Source organism: Taurulus bubalis (assembly GCF_910589615.1).
Source record: "Taurulus bubalis genome assembly, chromosome: 4".
Taxonomy (NCBI): domain Eukaryota; kingdom Metazoa; phylum Chordata; class Actinopteri; order Perciformes; family Cottidae; genus Taurulus; species Taurulus bubalis.
Window position 1 is genome coordinate 13,008,904 of NC_136592.1, and position 12,870 is coordinate 13,021,773.

The 12,870-nt window shown below is 41.2% G+C and overlaps 1 protein-coding gene across 1 annotated transcript in view; it reads left to right on the top strand.

Annotated features, from left to right (window-relative positions):
- Nucleotides 1-12,870, top strand: part of plekha7b (pleckstrin homology domain containing, family A member 7b) — a gene marked incomplete at both ends in the record, with an annotated part of 66,701 nt that overhangs the window by 46,602 nt on the left and 7,229 nt on the right. Inside the window, 14 exons of the mRNA XM_079216529.1 lie at nt 1,118-1,201; nt 1,632-1,766; nt 2,709-2,762; nt 3,930-4,013; nt 5,896-5,967; nt 7,130-7,210; nt 7,397-7,546; nt 8,371-8,472; nt 8,699-8,810; nt 9,030-9,268; nt 10,504-10,710; nt 10,798-10,912; nt 11,033-11,124; nt 12,128-12,343. Of these exons, the coding sequence (XP_079072655.1) occupies nt 1,118-1,201; nt 1,632-1,766; nt 2,709-2,762; nt 3,930-4,013; nt 5,896-5,967; nt 7,130-7,210; nt 7,397-7,546; nt 8,371-8,472; nt 8,699-8,810; nt 9,030-9,268; nt 10,504-10,710; nt 10,798-10,912; nt 11,033-11,124; nt 12,128-12,343 (1,743 nt within the window). The remainder of the gene's footprint in view (nt 1-1,117; nt 1,202-1,631; nt 1,767-2,708; nt 2,763-3,929; nt 4,014-5,895; nt 5,968-7,129; nt 7,211-7,396; nt 7,547-8,370; nt 8,473-8,698; nt 8,811-9,029; nt 9,269-10,503; nt 10,711-10,797; nt 10,913-11,032; nt 11,125-12,127; nt 12,344-12,870) is intronic.

Genomic DNA, 12,870 nt, shown 5'->3' on the forward strand with positions numbered 1-12,870 from the left:
ACTTTGATGCTCATGTGAATCATTTGCAGATTCACACAGTCCACACCCAGGCCCGCTCCACAGGTGGTGTGGGCGTGTGTGAGTAAAAGCTCACCACTCCATCGTTACCCAAAACCGTCGCGGCGCTCAGACTCCAAATGTGAAAACATCTCCCTCCAAACCATCACCACATTTGCCAACACACACAGGCCTCAAAACCAATCCGTCGCCTTCCACAAGTACACAAAGTGTCACAGATGCTCTGTGTCCTTCATCACTCACATCAATGTAAAGACACTAATTATAACCATGAAACAAAGTGACGCACAACTATGGAAAAATCTTCCCGAGAAAGAAACATTTTTAACTAAGGTAGGGTTGTTTATGGGAACTACATTTATTTAGTCTGCAATGAACTTAGTTTTGGTGCATCCAGCTTCTTTGAGGCTGATCGTGCTCTCTGGCTGGAGTGCGCTTAAGTAATAGCGATCTATATACCTCTGTGGAATATCATTAAGGAGTATGTTTTATTAGTAGCTAATCCAATTTGCCCAGGGCTCCTCAGCACCCTATAAACATCTCTACTGTATTTCAAACATCAGCAGCGGTCTCTTTCTTCTGATCTCGCATTTAAATAAAAAACCTATTATACAGCAAAAAAATTGTGGCATGGGAATCTCAAAGGGAATGGCTTACAGTGCTTCTCTTGCTGGTAGCAAACAAATGTTATTTTAAGAAAGCAGGTTTAGTATAATTTATGTGTAGTTAATTAAATCTCTTGTTGTTTGTGTCCTTTTAAGGTTCTGTGGTGGGCCTGGTTTGCACTAATTCTGTGTGTTAAGCAAAAACGTCAAATATCCCAAGCCCTGTAGCGTCTGAAACTCAGGGCACACCTTGTTTAGAATAAGAGTAAGAGTGATGAAAGGGAGAAAAGTATAGATGAAAAAATAAATCTGCTGTGTAGTCAAGTTTGTTTGCAGACTCGGAGGCAATGGTGTAACTTTGATTCAGTGTGATAAAGTGGTTTATCTTTCACTTTCAACACTCACATACTGAAGATCACTTAATGAATTAGACATTCTGTTTGATTTGACTCTATAAGATCTGTAATAACAAGTTGCATTCTGTTTGTCCGCAGGCTTCCCAAATAGAGAGAACGTCCATGCCAGCCATGGGCTACATCACACACACTGTCAGTGCACCCAGCTTACATGGCAAAACGGTACGATCCTCTTATAATTACTTTTGCAACATAAGTGGGTTAATTATTAAAGATATCTGTCATTATGCATTAACATGGGCTTCCAGCCCGTTACTCTAGGACAGCCAATCAAGGTATGAGCACAGATAAGTCACTCCAAATTTTGAGTTGTAATTTCATCTCGGCGACAATATCATCGAGAACAGAATCTGGAGCTGACTGACTTTGTGAACCTCTATAAAGCTGCTTTGAATGTTGTGCCACACTATTTGTTCTAGTGCTCTGATAACTATTATCTTCAGACAATCCCTGATAGCACAATAAATCATCCCCCCCAGTCTCAGCTACTGCAGCTCAACCACTGTACTGCCCAGATGGTTCTCAAGTATTTTCTCCCCTCCCCTCTGTGCTTTCGCTGGCCTCTGGCCCCTAAACCCGGGCTTGGCTACAGCCAGAGGAGCTGACTCTGCTCCTCATTCAGCTTCGAAGGCACCAGGCTAAGATGGCTGGTGTGCATAGCCCCAGCGATGCGTTCGCTCACCTGCAGCACCACCAGCACAACGGCCTTCTAGGCCCCAGCTTGCAGGTCAGGGGCCCTTGTACTTCCCTAACCTCCTCTATAGCACACTGCAACCCCTGCCAGTGCATTGAGGTCTCATCCCCCCCCACCTCCCAGCCAATCCCAAACATTACCTCCATGTCATTCATAAGACTGTGTAATCTGTTGGTGTTGCTTGGTTGTCTTGTTCATTCAACCACTCTGGCATGGGCTGTGTTGCACCTCAGACTGTTCAGGTTGCCTCTTAGCTCTACATTAGTGTCTTCACAGTTATTGTCACTCATCCACCTTGTTCAACTCTTGAAAAAAGCTTTCAGCGGCTTGTGTTATACTATTTGTAAAAATAAATATGCCATATTTGAAGCATGTTGCTTGTCAACTGTGCCTCCATTTTATACTTTCCTTTGTATGATAGATGTATAAGTTTGCACAGCCACACAATCTTTATCTACATTTATGTGCTATGATAAATCTTTTGCTCTTGGTGTTCTCATTCTGAAGCAGCCATCAGGCCCCAGTCTCCCTTATGAGCCTGTTGACACACAGTGCATTTATGTGAGGCTAGCAGATCACAGTGAAGCTGCAGCGGCGCTCAGTAATGACAACTCCACCGAGTTTCTAACATCCAACCATTCTCTGACCATCCTCCATGTGTATGAAGAAATGGAAACACTCAGTTTTACCACATGTCATGCTCAAGACCCGTGTTGCTCAGTTGTGAGGTCAAACATGAGGCATTTAACCAGTCCAAAAAATTTCCATTACTTAATTACCATTACTTAATTACATATTGACTTCACTATCTATACATGGAAATACAGAGGTAAAAAAAGACACTCTAATTTAGACAGTAAATTAATGTTTTAGCCAAGCCTGAACAGCAAATGAAGGCCTTAGGAATCATCTGGTCACCAATTCTCCTTTGTAGTTTCATTTCAAATGATTTATCTCTCCACTGCTCATTTAAAGGCTGATGATACTTACATACAACTGAAGAAGGACCTGGAGTATCTAGATCTGAAGGTGGGCCCCAACAAAGTAAATGCCACTTTATCCTTTTCACCTCCCTTCTTTGGACTGCAATCTTGTTCTCCTGCTGCTGCCTCCAACATCTGCCTCCCTGTTTCCCCTTTTTTCTGTCTTTCCTCTATTCTAAGCTGAGCTTTCTACTCTCTCCTTATGATGGAATTAACATGTATTTTCATTGTCTTCTTATTATGTCAATTATCCACTTGAGGATAAAAAGATGTGTTTTCAATAATAATCGGGTGAATCCAACAAATCGTCCAATGCGTCTGACGAAAAGGGATCGCAATGTTTGGCTTCTTACTTAAAGTTACTGCGAGGAACATTAAACTGGTTATGAAACAATGTAATACATTTGCCTCTTCATGACCTGCGTAAGATCCAAAGCAAAGCTGGATTTGGGTCTGTCTGCGGTGGGGTGGTCGCAATCGAAAGCTCCGGCAGGGAGGAAGAAAGCTCTGCACCCAGCAGCAGTGTCTCCTCCTCTGGCCAGGAGCAGGTCTGTGCCTCGCTGCTTGCCAGTACCCGCTGCAAATAAACACCGACACCCCGCTGCTCGTGGCCCAGGCCGTATTACTGGGCGTGTGGAGGGTAGAGAGGCAAAGGAGGGCTGCAGTAAAATGAGAGGTTTATTAAAGGGAATCTGGTGCTCGGAAACACAAACGCTTTCGTCCACAGTGACCGCCAAAAGTAACACAAAATGAAAGTTCCTTGTAGTTACTTTAATTCATTCTGAAGTTCAGTTTTTCGCAATGTTTTCTATTGAATGATAGTACAATACTTTCAGATGAAGCGTAGGTGATGTAGTTATCTCATCCTAAAACATGTTGATATTAGGCTTATCATAATGGGAATTTAAGTTTTGAACAACATGGCTGAATTTTTCAAATGTTTGAGTCGCGTAAAAACCTGTGTCAGAGTTACAAATTGTCTAATTGCAAAGGCCTACTGCTGTTGTATTTAAGCAATCTGTTTATCTCATTAAGCTAACTATTGGCATACACTCCATTTACACCTGTGCAAAGCTTTGATCCTATTAATTTGTATGTTTCAACACCACAATGCATTAATGATTAATCTGGGTTGTGTTTTGGAAAGGAGGGAGCTCATCTAATGATGTACAGTACATCCTGTGACTCCTCTCCATTTCCTGTTTCAAAACAGATCCAAAGTATTGACCCGATGATCGTATCAGTACGCAATGTGTTTGAACACTCCACTCCTCAGAGTTTTGGGTACTGTTGGAATGTAAGGACGGTGTGCATACAAAGTGAAACAGACCATTCCACTGCTTTTCAGAAGGAATGTGATGCATCCCTTGACATTATGCAGGATTATGGGCATGGATACCTATCCAATCATGTGTGATACTCCAATACTGCTTTGAGATTTGAGATGATGCGAAGGAAGATGTTATGTCAAATGGCTTCCTTGCATGCACTGAAGCATTTGTGAATGTATTGGATTTCTGTTTGATATTTTCAGTTTGCCATTGTTTTGCTTGTTTAAGTATACAAGATGACCCAATGGTGCTCTGTAAGAAATACACTGGCAATGTGACAACTTATATTTTAGGGCCTCTAGTTTCATTGTGGTAACTGCTACAACCAGACGATAACGTGCATTGGTGTGTGTTTGTTCACCGTGGAGTTGAAATATTACATACATGTAGTATTGCATTAACACACAACTTGGTGAACTTGAAAAAGACAGATTACAGAAAAGTGGTCAAGATTTGAACTCAATGATTGGGATGAGAATGTCTCGCAGGTCCTTTTTTTTAAATTGCAGTCTCCAAGCCCAAGCTAAGATATCCTGGTCATCACTTTTCCCAGCTGCCTCAAGAACCAAATACATTATTATAACATTATAAAACTGTTCTCACAGGCAATGATGTATTCCATGTGACTTCTCTGACATGTAAAATAGGTGGAATGCCCCTTAAACTGGGTCTCTCATGCACACTGGTCCATACCGCTGTGCTGGGTGTGGTGATCATGGTGTGGGTGTGTTATGAATATTCCACCCACACATTTCGGCTTCATGCATTACTCAGTGTGACAGATGACTGGCAGACAAATCTCTGCCCCGTTATCTGGAGAATCTCTTGATAGGACTCACAGACTCAACGGATGGCAAATAAGAAATATCATAAAGCCACTTTTAAAGACAATAGACCAAGTAGAGGGTCGATTACCATTGAAATGGGTGCATACATTCATGCCACCCTCAATAAAAATAACATATTATCACTTTGGTGAGTCTACATCTAGAGCTGTCATAAGGTCAAATTTTTGATTCATCCAATATTTTGGTTTAATACCTGCCAATGTAAGAGTGTGAACAAGGTAAACGTAATACCAATTCTAACATCAACATGTGATTGTCATTATAAGCATGTTAGCATGATGACGTTAGCATTTCATTTAAAGCACCACTTTGCCTAAGCACAGCCTGACAGCCCCGAGCATGGCTTTTGACTCTTGTTAAGGTGATAGGGATTCTCTCGAAGATTTTAGACAAAGTTATGTTAAACTGTAATGAGGTCCATGATATCCATAATGCCATGGCTGGTGCAGGAACGCATGCGCAGCTCATTGTTTTTTTAAAATTATTCACACCTTTTCAGTCTCTTATAGGCAGCTTTTCCCACACGGTCACTGCTCCCTATGCGAGCATCTATTTACCACACCGTCATGAAACTAGGGGCCCCACAGTTTGACTCTTACCCCGGTGACACGTAGCCTTTTGTTTGCAAAATGTTTCTGAATCAAAAAATGATCATACCTGTTTACACTCAACAAAAAAGAGCAGCATTGGGGTTTTTAGGGTTTCGCCGAACACAAAGATGCAGAAACTCTCTCTGCATAGATGTTTTTGCACTGCTGCACTATGTTTTGTTTTACCAGCTCATGCTTTTTTTTTGTTTTGTTTTCAATGTATTTTTCATCGTTTTATCCACTTTAAAACCATCCAGCGTGATTATTCTAGCAGCCTCACTCTATGTTGAAAATCCACACAGCTGTTGTTATCTGTTCACTGGAAGTTTTAAAGTAAAGATATTCAAAATATGCTATTCAATAACTGATATTAAACCTTTTATTGTATTTGTGGCTATGTGGAATTTCAGGTTACTGGACGTGAGAGTTTAAAAACAGAAAGACCATCAAGGCCTGTGAAAATAGCAGAAAGTGATGCTGATGTAAGTGAATCATTATGTTCTCAGGATTTAAAGAAACCGTCTGATAAGCACTCTTTTTATCCATCTTTTCCTTTTCTTTAAGATCTCCATTTCTGACTTCTTACAATCCACTACAGAGAAGCAGCTGACTTTAGTCTGACTTTACTGTGTGTATTAGTGTGGTTTGTGTATGTGTGTGTTCTTAAGTTGTGGTAAACAGAGGCTGCGGCGGGAAGGGAACGTATGTACATTGCAACACTGTGGGGACACCCATCCACACTGCACAGTGTGGGCCTGAGAGTATCGACCACAGCTTTTATTTTCCTCACTCGCAATTTAAAGGGAAAAATACATGTAATGGGAGTTTTAGATGTTGAGCTGTTAAATTTTTCAGTTTGATTTGCCTGACCCTGCTTTTCTAATTCTTTGTTTTCTGCTGGATAGAGGTAAATAAGATGGATGTCCTGGCTTTTCATCATTAGCATTGTTCCACTTTAACAATTTATAAGAAATTGCCAGTAAATTGTCTGAACAATGAATATTTCATGCAATTAAAAACAACAATATACAGCAGCAAAATAAAAACAGCTTAATTATTAATTGAACAGAATGATAAATAGATCTGAGAAAAAAATTCACTGTGTGAGAAAGACTGTGAACTAGACAGTCTTATGTTGTTTTCATAAACACATAACCCATTTCTGGGAAAACAAATCTGTCACTCTCAATAAACACGGTTTTCTCCAAAAGTGAATTTGAAATATGGATTTTTGATTATGATTACTCATAATGGGTATTACCAGATCTCACCCCCAAACTAGACAGTATGGAGCCTTTTGATATTTCTCACTGCGCTGATGAGAGGAATTCCTCGGGGCTTTTCACATAGATGAGCCTTATTGACATATTTACAGACGGCGAAGACGGCAGCCGACGATCAATTCGTCTTATCTGTCTGCATTGTTAGAATATAGTGGAACACGACTAGAATGGAGCTGCCGACCACAGTTGTAAACAGATGCTGTATCTCATCAGCCTAGTCACTAGTTCATCTCTCTCCTCTTTTGATGTCCCATTCTATCTATACGTGGTGCTATTCGAGGGAAACAGAGACTCAGAGCTAAATGAGATTTTATCCTTTCTTTTCCTGCATTCTTATTTTTTCAATATGTTTTTCCTTCAGGTGAAATTAAGTCGACTGTGTGAACAAGACAAGATTCTACAGGAGCTGGAGGAAGGGATACGCTCTTTGAAGGAGGACAAGGTTTTTGTCTTGATGCATAACATAGAGTTGGCTTTTTTTTCTAGTATGTGCAGTATTTAAATATGCGTGTGTGTGTGTGTGTGTGTGTGTCAGCCTATATTGGTGTGATCTATAGGAAAATCTTCCATTACAGTGGTCTATAAATGCTTCTTGTGTTGTGACAGCGTCTCTCGTTCCCTTATCTAGGACAAGCTGGAGTCGGTGCTGGATGTTTCCCACCAGCAGATGGAGCAGTACAGAGATCAGCCGGCCCATGCTGAGAAGATTGCCTATCAGCAGAGATTACTACAAGAGGATGTGGTGCACATCAGGGCTGAGATATCTCAAGTCTCCACAGTAAGAGACAAGCTGCTCTCACACGTCTATTGTGCTTGTATTGGAATATGCAGCGTATTTGATGTCTTTGTTGAGATATACAGTTTTAATTTAGGTTTGGGGATGTGAGATACTCTGAATCAAACTACTCAGACTGGGTCCACTACTACATGCAAGTACATGCTAACACTTGCAGGATGTTTTTATTGGCTGGAAACAAGAAGTTCACCTCTATTTTTAGTTGTTCCCGTTTAAAGGTTTCTGCAACTGGCACAATGTTTCAGGTTGACTGTGACTATCAGAATGAGTGCTGGGGGACAAACCTGAGGCTTCAAAGAAACTCATGAGTACATTTGTCTGTCGCACTGAAAAATGCTTTGGTCAAAATGTTCAGTGATATTCAAAATATTCAGTGTTAAAATTACAAAAAGACAAATTAAAAAAGAACATTTAACAAATAAACTGCAAGACATTACAAGAGTTAACAAGACTATTGTTGTATCAGTGTCAAAGACATTTCCGACCACATTGGTTGTGTTCAAACATTTCTGATGCTCTCATTGGATGCCGTGAGTATAATATAAGACTGCACATTGGAAACAACGAAACAAATCAAAGTGATTCAGATGTTTTAAAAAGAAGATTCAATTAAGAAATTATGATTAAAATAAAATAACTTAAGACACAAGCTCTCTACTACTCCCATATGCATCTCACCATGCATGTGTAAAGTGTCACTATGAAGTTCTGGAAACAGGTTGGAACCTAAGACCATTGAGTACAGTATCTGAAAGCTGTGTCAGTTCTCATTCAAACATGGAGTGTGTTGTGTTTTTGTTTTGCAGGAGATGGAGAACGCGTGGAATGAGTACAGCCGACTGGAGAGAGACGTGGACTGGCTGAAATCGGCCCTGCAGGGACAGATGAACCGCAGCGATCTCGCTCAGGTCTGTGGCTGAGTGATCTCTGTGTGTGTGGGAATGAGTTACTGACTACTGATTTCATCGACACAGACAAAGAAAAGCATTCTGTGGGGTTGATATTATATATATAGATAAAAAACTGTATTTTGGCGAATTAGATGACTTCTCATCAGTCATACATTGCCTGGGTACATAAGTTATTTTACAGTTTGTTAAAGAAACTGTGTTTATGTGTTCCTCTTCTGAGCAGCAAGATAAAGTCCAGATCAGAAAAGAGCTGTGGAGGATTGAGGATGTTATTGCAGGCCTCAGCAGCAGTAAAGCCAACTACAAAGTCACTATCTCCTCTGTTACCAACCCAGGTGAGACACCTGGAGCTTTCATGGGTACAAAGCAAAATATATTTGCTGTCTGTGCAATGCAGTGCAAGCCACGTGGCCATGCTACTGTATCTCACCATTAAAGCTCTTAATCTTATACTCAATACTAATGCCTTGAACATTTCCCATGGGAAAAGAAAGCACTGTCTTTACAGCGTGTGTGTATTCATGTTACATGTTCATATTCATCAAATTCCCCAGAGAGGAAATTTGTGCCTTCAGTGTCGGCGTCATCAGTGCCTTCAGTGTCTGGGAGCCCGTCTGCTATGGAGATGAGATTGTCCCAGCAGCAGCAGCAGCAGCAGCAGCAGCAGCAGCAGCAGCAGCAGCACAGCCCCCACCTCAGCCCCAGTAGCCACACCCCCACCCTTTCCTCCAGCCCTAGCCAGCAGCCCTTACATCACTGGGTGGATGCAACCATCACCAGTGGGCTTAAATGGGTGAGTGACCCCTGCAACAGGAGGCAGCTTGTTCTTACACAAATCTTTGTATGAAAAACAAAGCTGCATATAGTCTTCTTTTATTATGCAGTTTGACTGCTGACTAAACTTGTCACACTTTTTATATTCCATCTCCAATTGACCCTTTGCTAATACCTGCCCCCCACTGCTACTCCGTCAAGCTTTATATATTATCAATTTTTAGTAAAGCCGATAGATCGCAGTTAAAAAGCGAACCACCACATCACCTGGCAATCGAGAGAGAAGACAATTAATTTAAGGAGCAACACTTTGCCGTGAATAGCAGGGAAATTCACTTTTACAAAAAAAACTGCTAAAGCAGCATGTGTATACATTCAGTAGCTAGTGTAGCAAAGACGTGCTAACTCTAGTTAATGATGTGCTAACGTATTCTGCTAATGTTAGCTCCACATGTTTTTACGAAGAAATTAAACGTTCTCAAAACATATACGTCCGTCCAACCGCTCCATGTAACAAGTATCACCACTACACAACATTTGACTGACTCGCTAAAAATCCATAAAATAAAGAAAATCTGAAACCATTACATACAAGTCTGTGTAGCTGTCGTACCCTGGTTAGAGCTGGCCGATGCTGATGCCATGATTGGCAAGTCTACTTTAGAGGAGCGGGACTTTGCGAAGGGTCAATTGTGTGACCAACTGCGATTGGTCAAAACTATCACATGATGCAAACAAAGATTTGCCTTTTTCTCTTTTGGGTCAGTGTTCCATTTACGCTTTTTTTCAGCACTAGTTAAACAATTGCAACTATTGATTTTTTTTTCATTATAAATTTGACTTCATTTTTTCGCCATCAATAAATTAGTTGTTGGGTTAAAGGGCCAGTGTATATGATTTTGCGGCAAACGTTTTCCTTGCGCAAAGTTTGGAGGGGAATTATTGTGGTTGATGCAAACATGGGAATGCCCCATCATATCTAGGGGCAGTGTCTGATTTTGTCCATTCTGGGCTACTGTAGAAACATAGCGGACTCATTGAAGATGAGATTTAACATCTCATTCTAAGGTAACGAAAACACAATTCTTATTTACAGGTGATTATACACTTAGGAAAACATACTTATTAATATTATATTCCATTTCGGCTAATACAGCACCATATATGCTAGTCCTTTAAAAAATGTCAGAAATTATTGAGTGATGAGAGGTAGGTGCTTGTGTCTCGTTTTCAGAATGCATCAATAGTTCACAGTTGTTTTGTGTGCAGGGTGAGGAAGATGTGCCTCCCAGACCTCCTCTACCTCAGCTCTACAGTCCTGATGAGCATGCCCCTGCTGTGCCCCCGTTGCCCCGGGAGACAACGGTCATCAGACACACTTCTGTACGCGGCCTCAAACGACAGTCAGATGAACGCAAAAGGGACAGAGAGATTGGCCAGTACACTAATGGAGACAGTAAGGTACATAGATTATGTGTGTATTTGTGCTGCTTGAATGTCTACGTTTCACTTTCTCATCTGTTTTTCATCTTTGTCGTTGGATCTCAGCTTGAGCTCCGGCCTTTCCTGAGTGATCCAGAGCTCATGGGAGCTGGAGATGGCTCCAGCCACATCAGTGTCGTAGCGTCTGGACATGATGGTTACCAGACATTACCCAGCAGAGGTACAGTAGAACAGATTGATTTAGCTGTAGCATATTTATTTTGGTAATAAATTCAACCTAGCTTTTGGCTTCATTGCCAAGTTGAGAACAGTGTTTTCACGTTTGCTGGCTTTCCCTCAGGAGTGGCGGGCTCTTCGCTTCGGCTCAATCAGTCCTCCAGCATCTCCTCGTATGTGACCCTCCGAAGAGCAGCCTCAGCTGCCGGCATAAAGGTGAGGCTCAGAAGGAACTTTGTTGAGTTTACTAATGAATGAATAATATGAGATTGGTTGATCTCCTCCAGCTTGTTTTGGTGGTCTTCTGTCTTTAGGGGCCTCTTTAGTCAGTCGTTGGGTGTCATGGTTGACATCTTGTTGCTGAAGCAGAACTTTTAGGTTCTGTCCATGTGTGCGGCCAAAGAGTATCTCCCATTCACTCGTATAGAGTGAATCAAAAGTGAGTACCCAAAGCAGTGGAGAAGCAGCACACATGCAGTAATAACTCCAATTCCAGATGCTATCTATGAAATTCAAGACTGAATTAATTGAGAGTTAAATGTTTTGATATTTGGAGCTCACACAAATACTTCTGACTCGCCCAAGTCCTCATCAAAACCAGCTGGAAATGTTCACCGATGGGAATCAGTGAGGGATCATGTTTTTATTTCTGCGCTGGAGGCTTGAAAGAAAACTATGTTTTGAATAAAAAGTAATAATTTATTTGTAAATAGTGATGAATTTTAGCAAACGGAGATAAGCTTGCTGAATTGTATAATTTTAGTTAATGATGTGTTTTAAACCCCAGATGATTTAATTTAACAGCAAAATAAAAAACAAACTGTTCAAAGGTATTGTGATAATATTTACAACATGATCTTCAGATTCAGATCTCGATAGTCAGATTTTCCAGTATTTTTAAATCAAATGGTACAATTCTCTATGAATAGGCATTATTCTGGAGTTATAATATGCACTCGTGGGACTGGACAGTTTTTTAATTTTTTTTTGTTTTTTTATATAACTGCGTATCTGATTCTCTGTGTATGCTGCTCCCATTACAACCTCAGAATTGTCTCAGTGCTGAAAACTGAATGTTCTACTGTGTTCCTTTCTCATTCCTTATTAAAATTAGCTTTTACCTTCATGTTAGGTTTGTATTTTTTCTTCTTCCACTTCTTTGCCTTCTGCTGCACCTTTTGCTTATGTTTTCAACTCTCTTTGCTCCCACTTCTCTCAGGAGAGACCAAAAAGTGCCTTGGAGCGTCTGTACTCTGGGGACCCGGTGCAGCAGCAGAGGGGGAAGATGAGTGCTGATGAGCAGCTGGAGAGGATGAAGAGGCACCAGAAGGCCGTCGTCCGCCAGCGCAAACGCACCCTGAGCCACGGAGACCGCCACGGCTCTTCATCGCCACGCACCTCTTCCTCGCGCCCACTTTCAGCCGACTTGGGATCAGTATGTTACTAGAGCAGCATCACACGCACTCTCTCATGCATGACGACAACCAAACCGAGAGTGGTGATCTACAGTAGTAGCGAGTGCCTTTACTTAGTGTAGTCTGTCTTTTCTTAGTTCCGGACATTACAACGTTAAATAGCAATACATTAAAATAGCGCTGTATGGCAATTCACTGTGTGGCTCTAACTGTGCTCAATTCATGCATGTTGTTGTCAAACTTTAAGACGCCTTTTTCACAGCAGACACTTGGACTTGTGATAGTAGGAAAAGCAAAGTTCCGAATAACATCAAACATGGCTCTGTTTGGTTCCGGTGTCTCAGTAAGCCATGACCGTGGGGCAGTGAGCCAACATGCCGGATACCGATGCTGCTAAATGGATTGCGGCCAATAATATTACTTTCATTATTTACATGTGTGCTTTTCCTACTGTCCTCGATGTTAAAATGTCTTCTATAAAAAAGGCCTATACGGATTATTGGATAACAGTTTCTGCTTTACACTTAAAAGGACAGTTCACCCCATA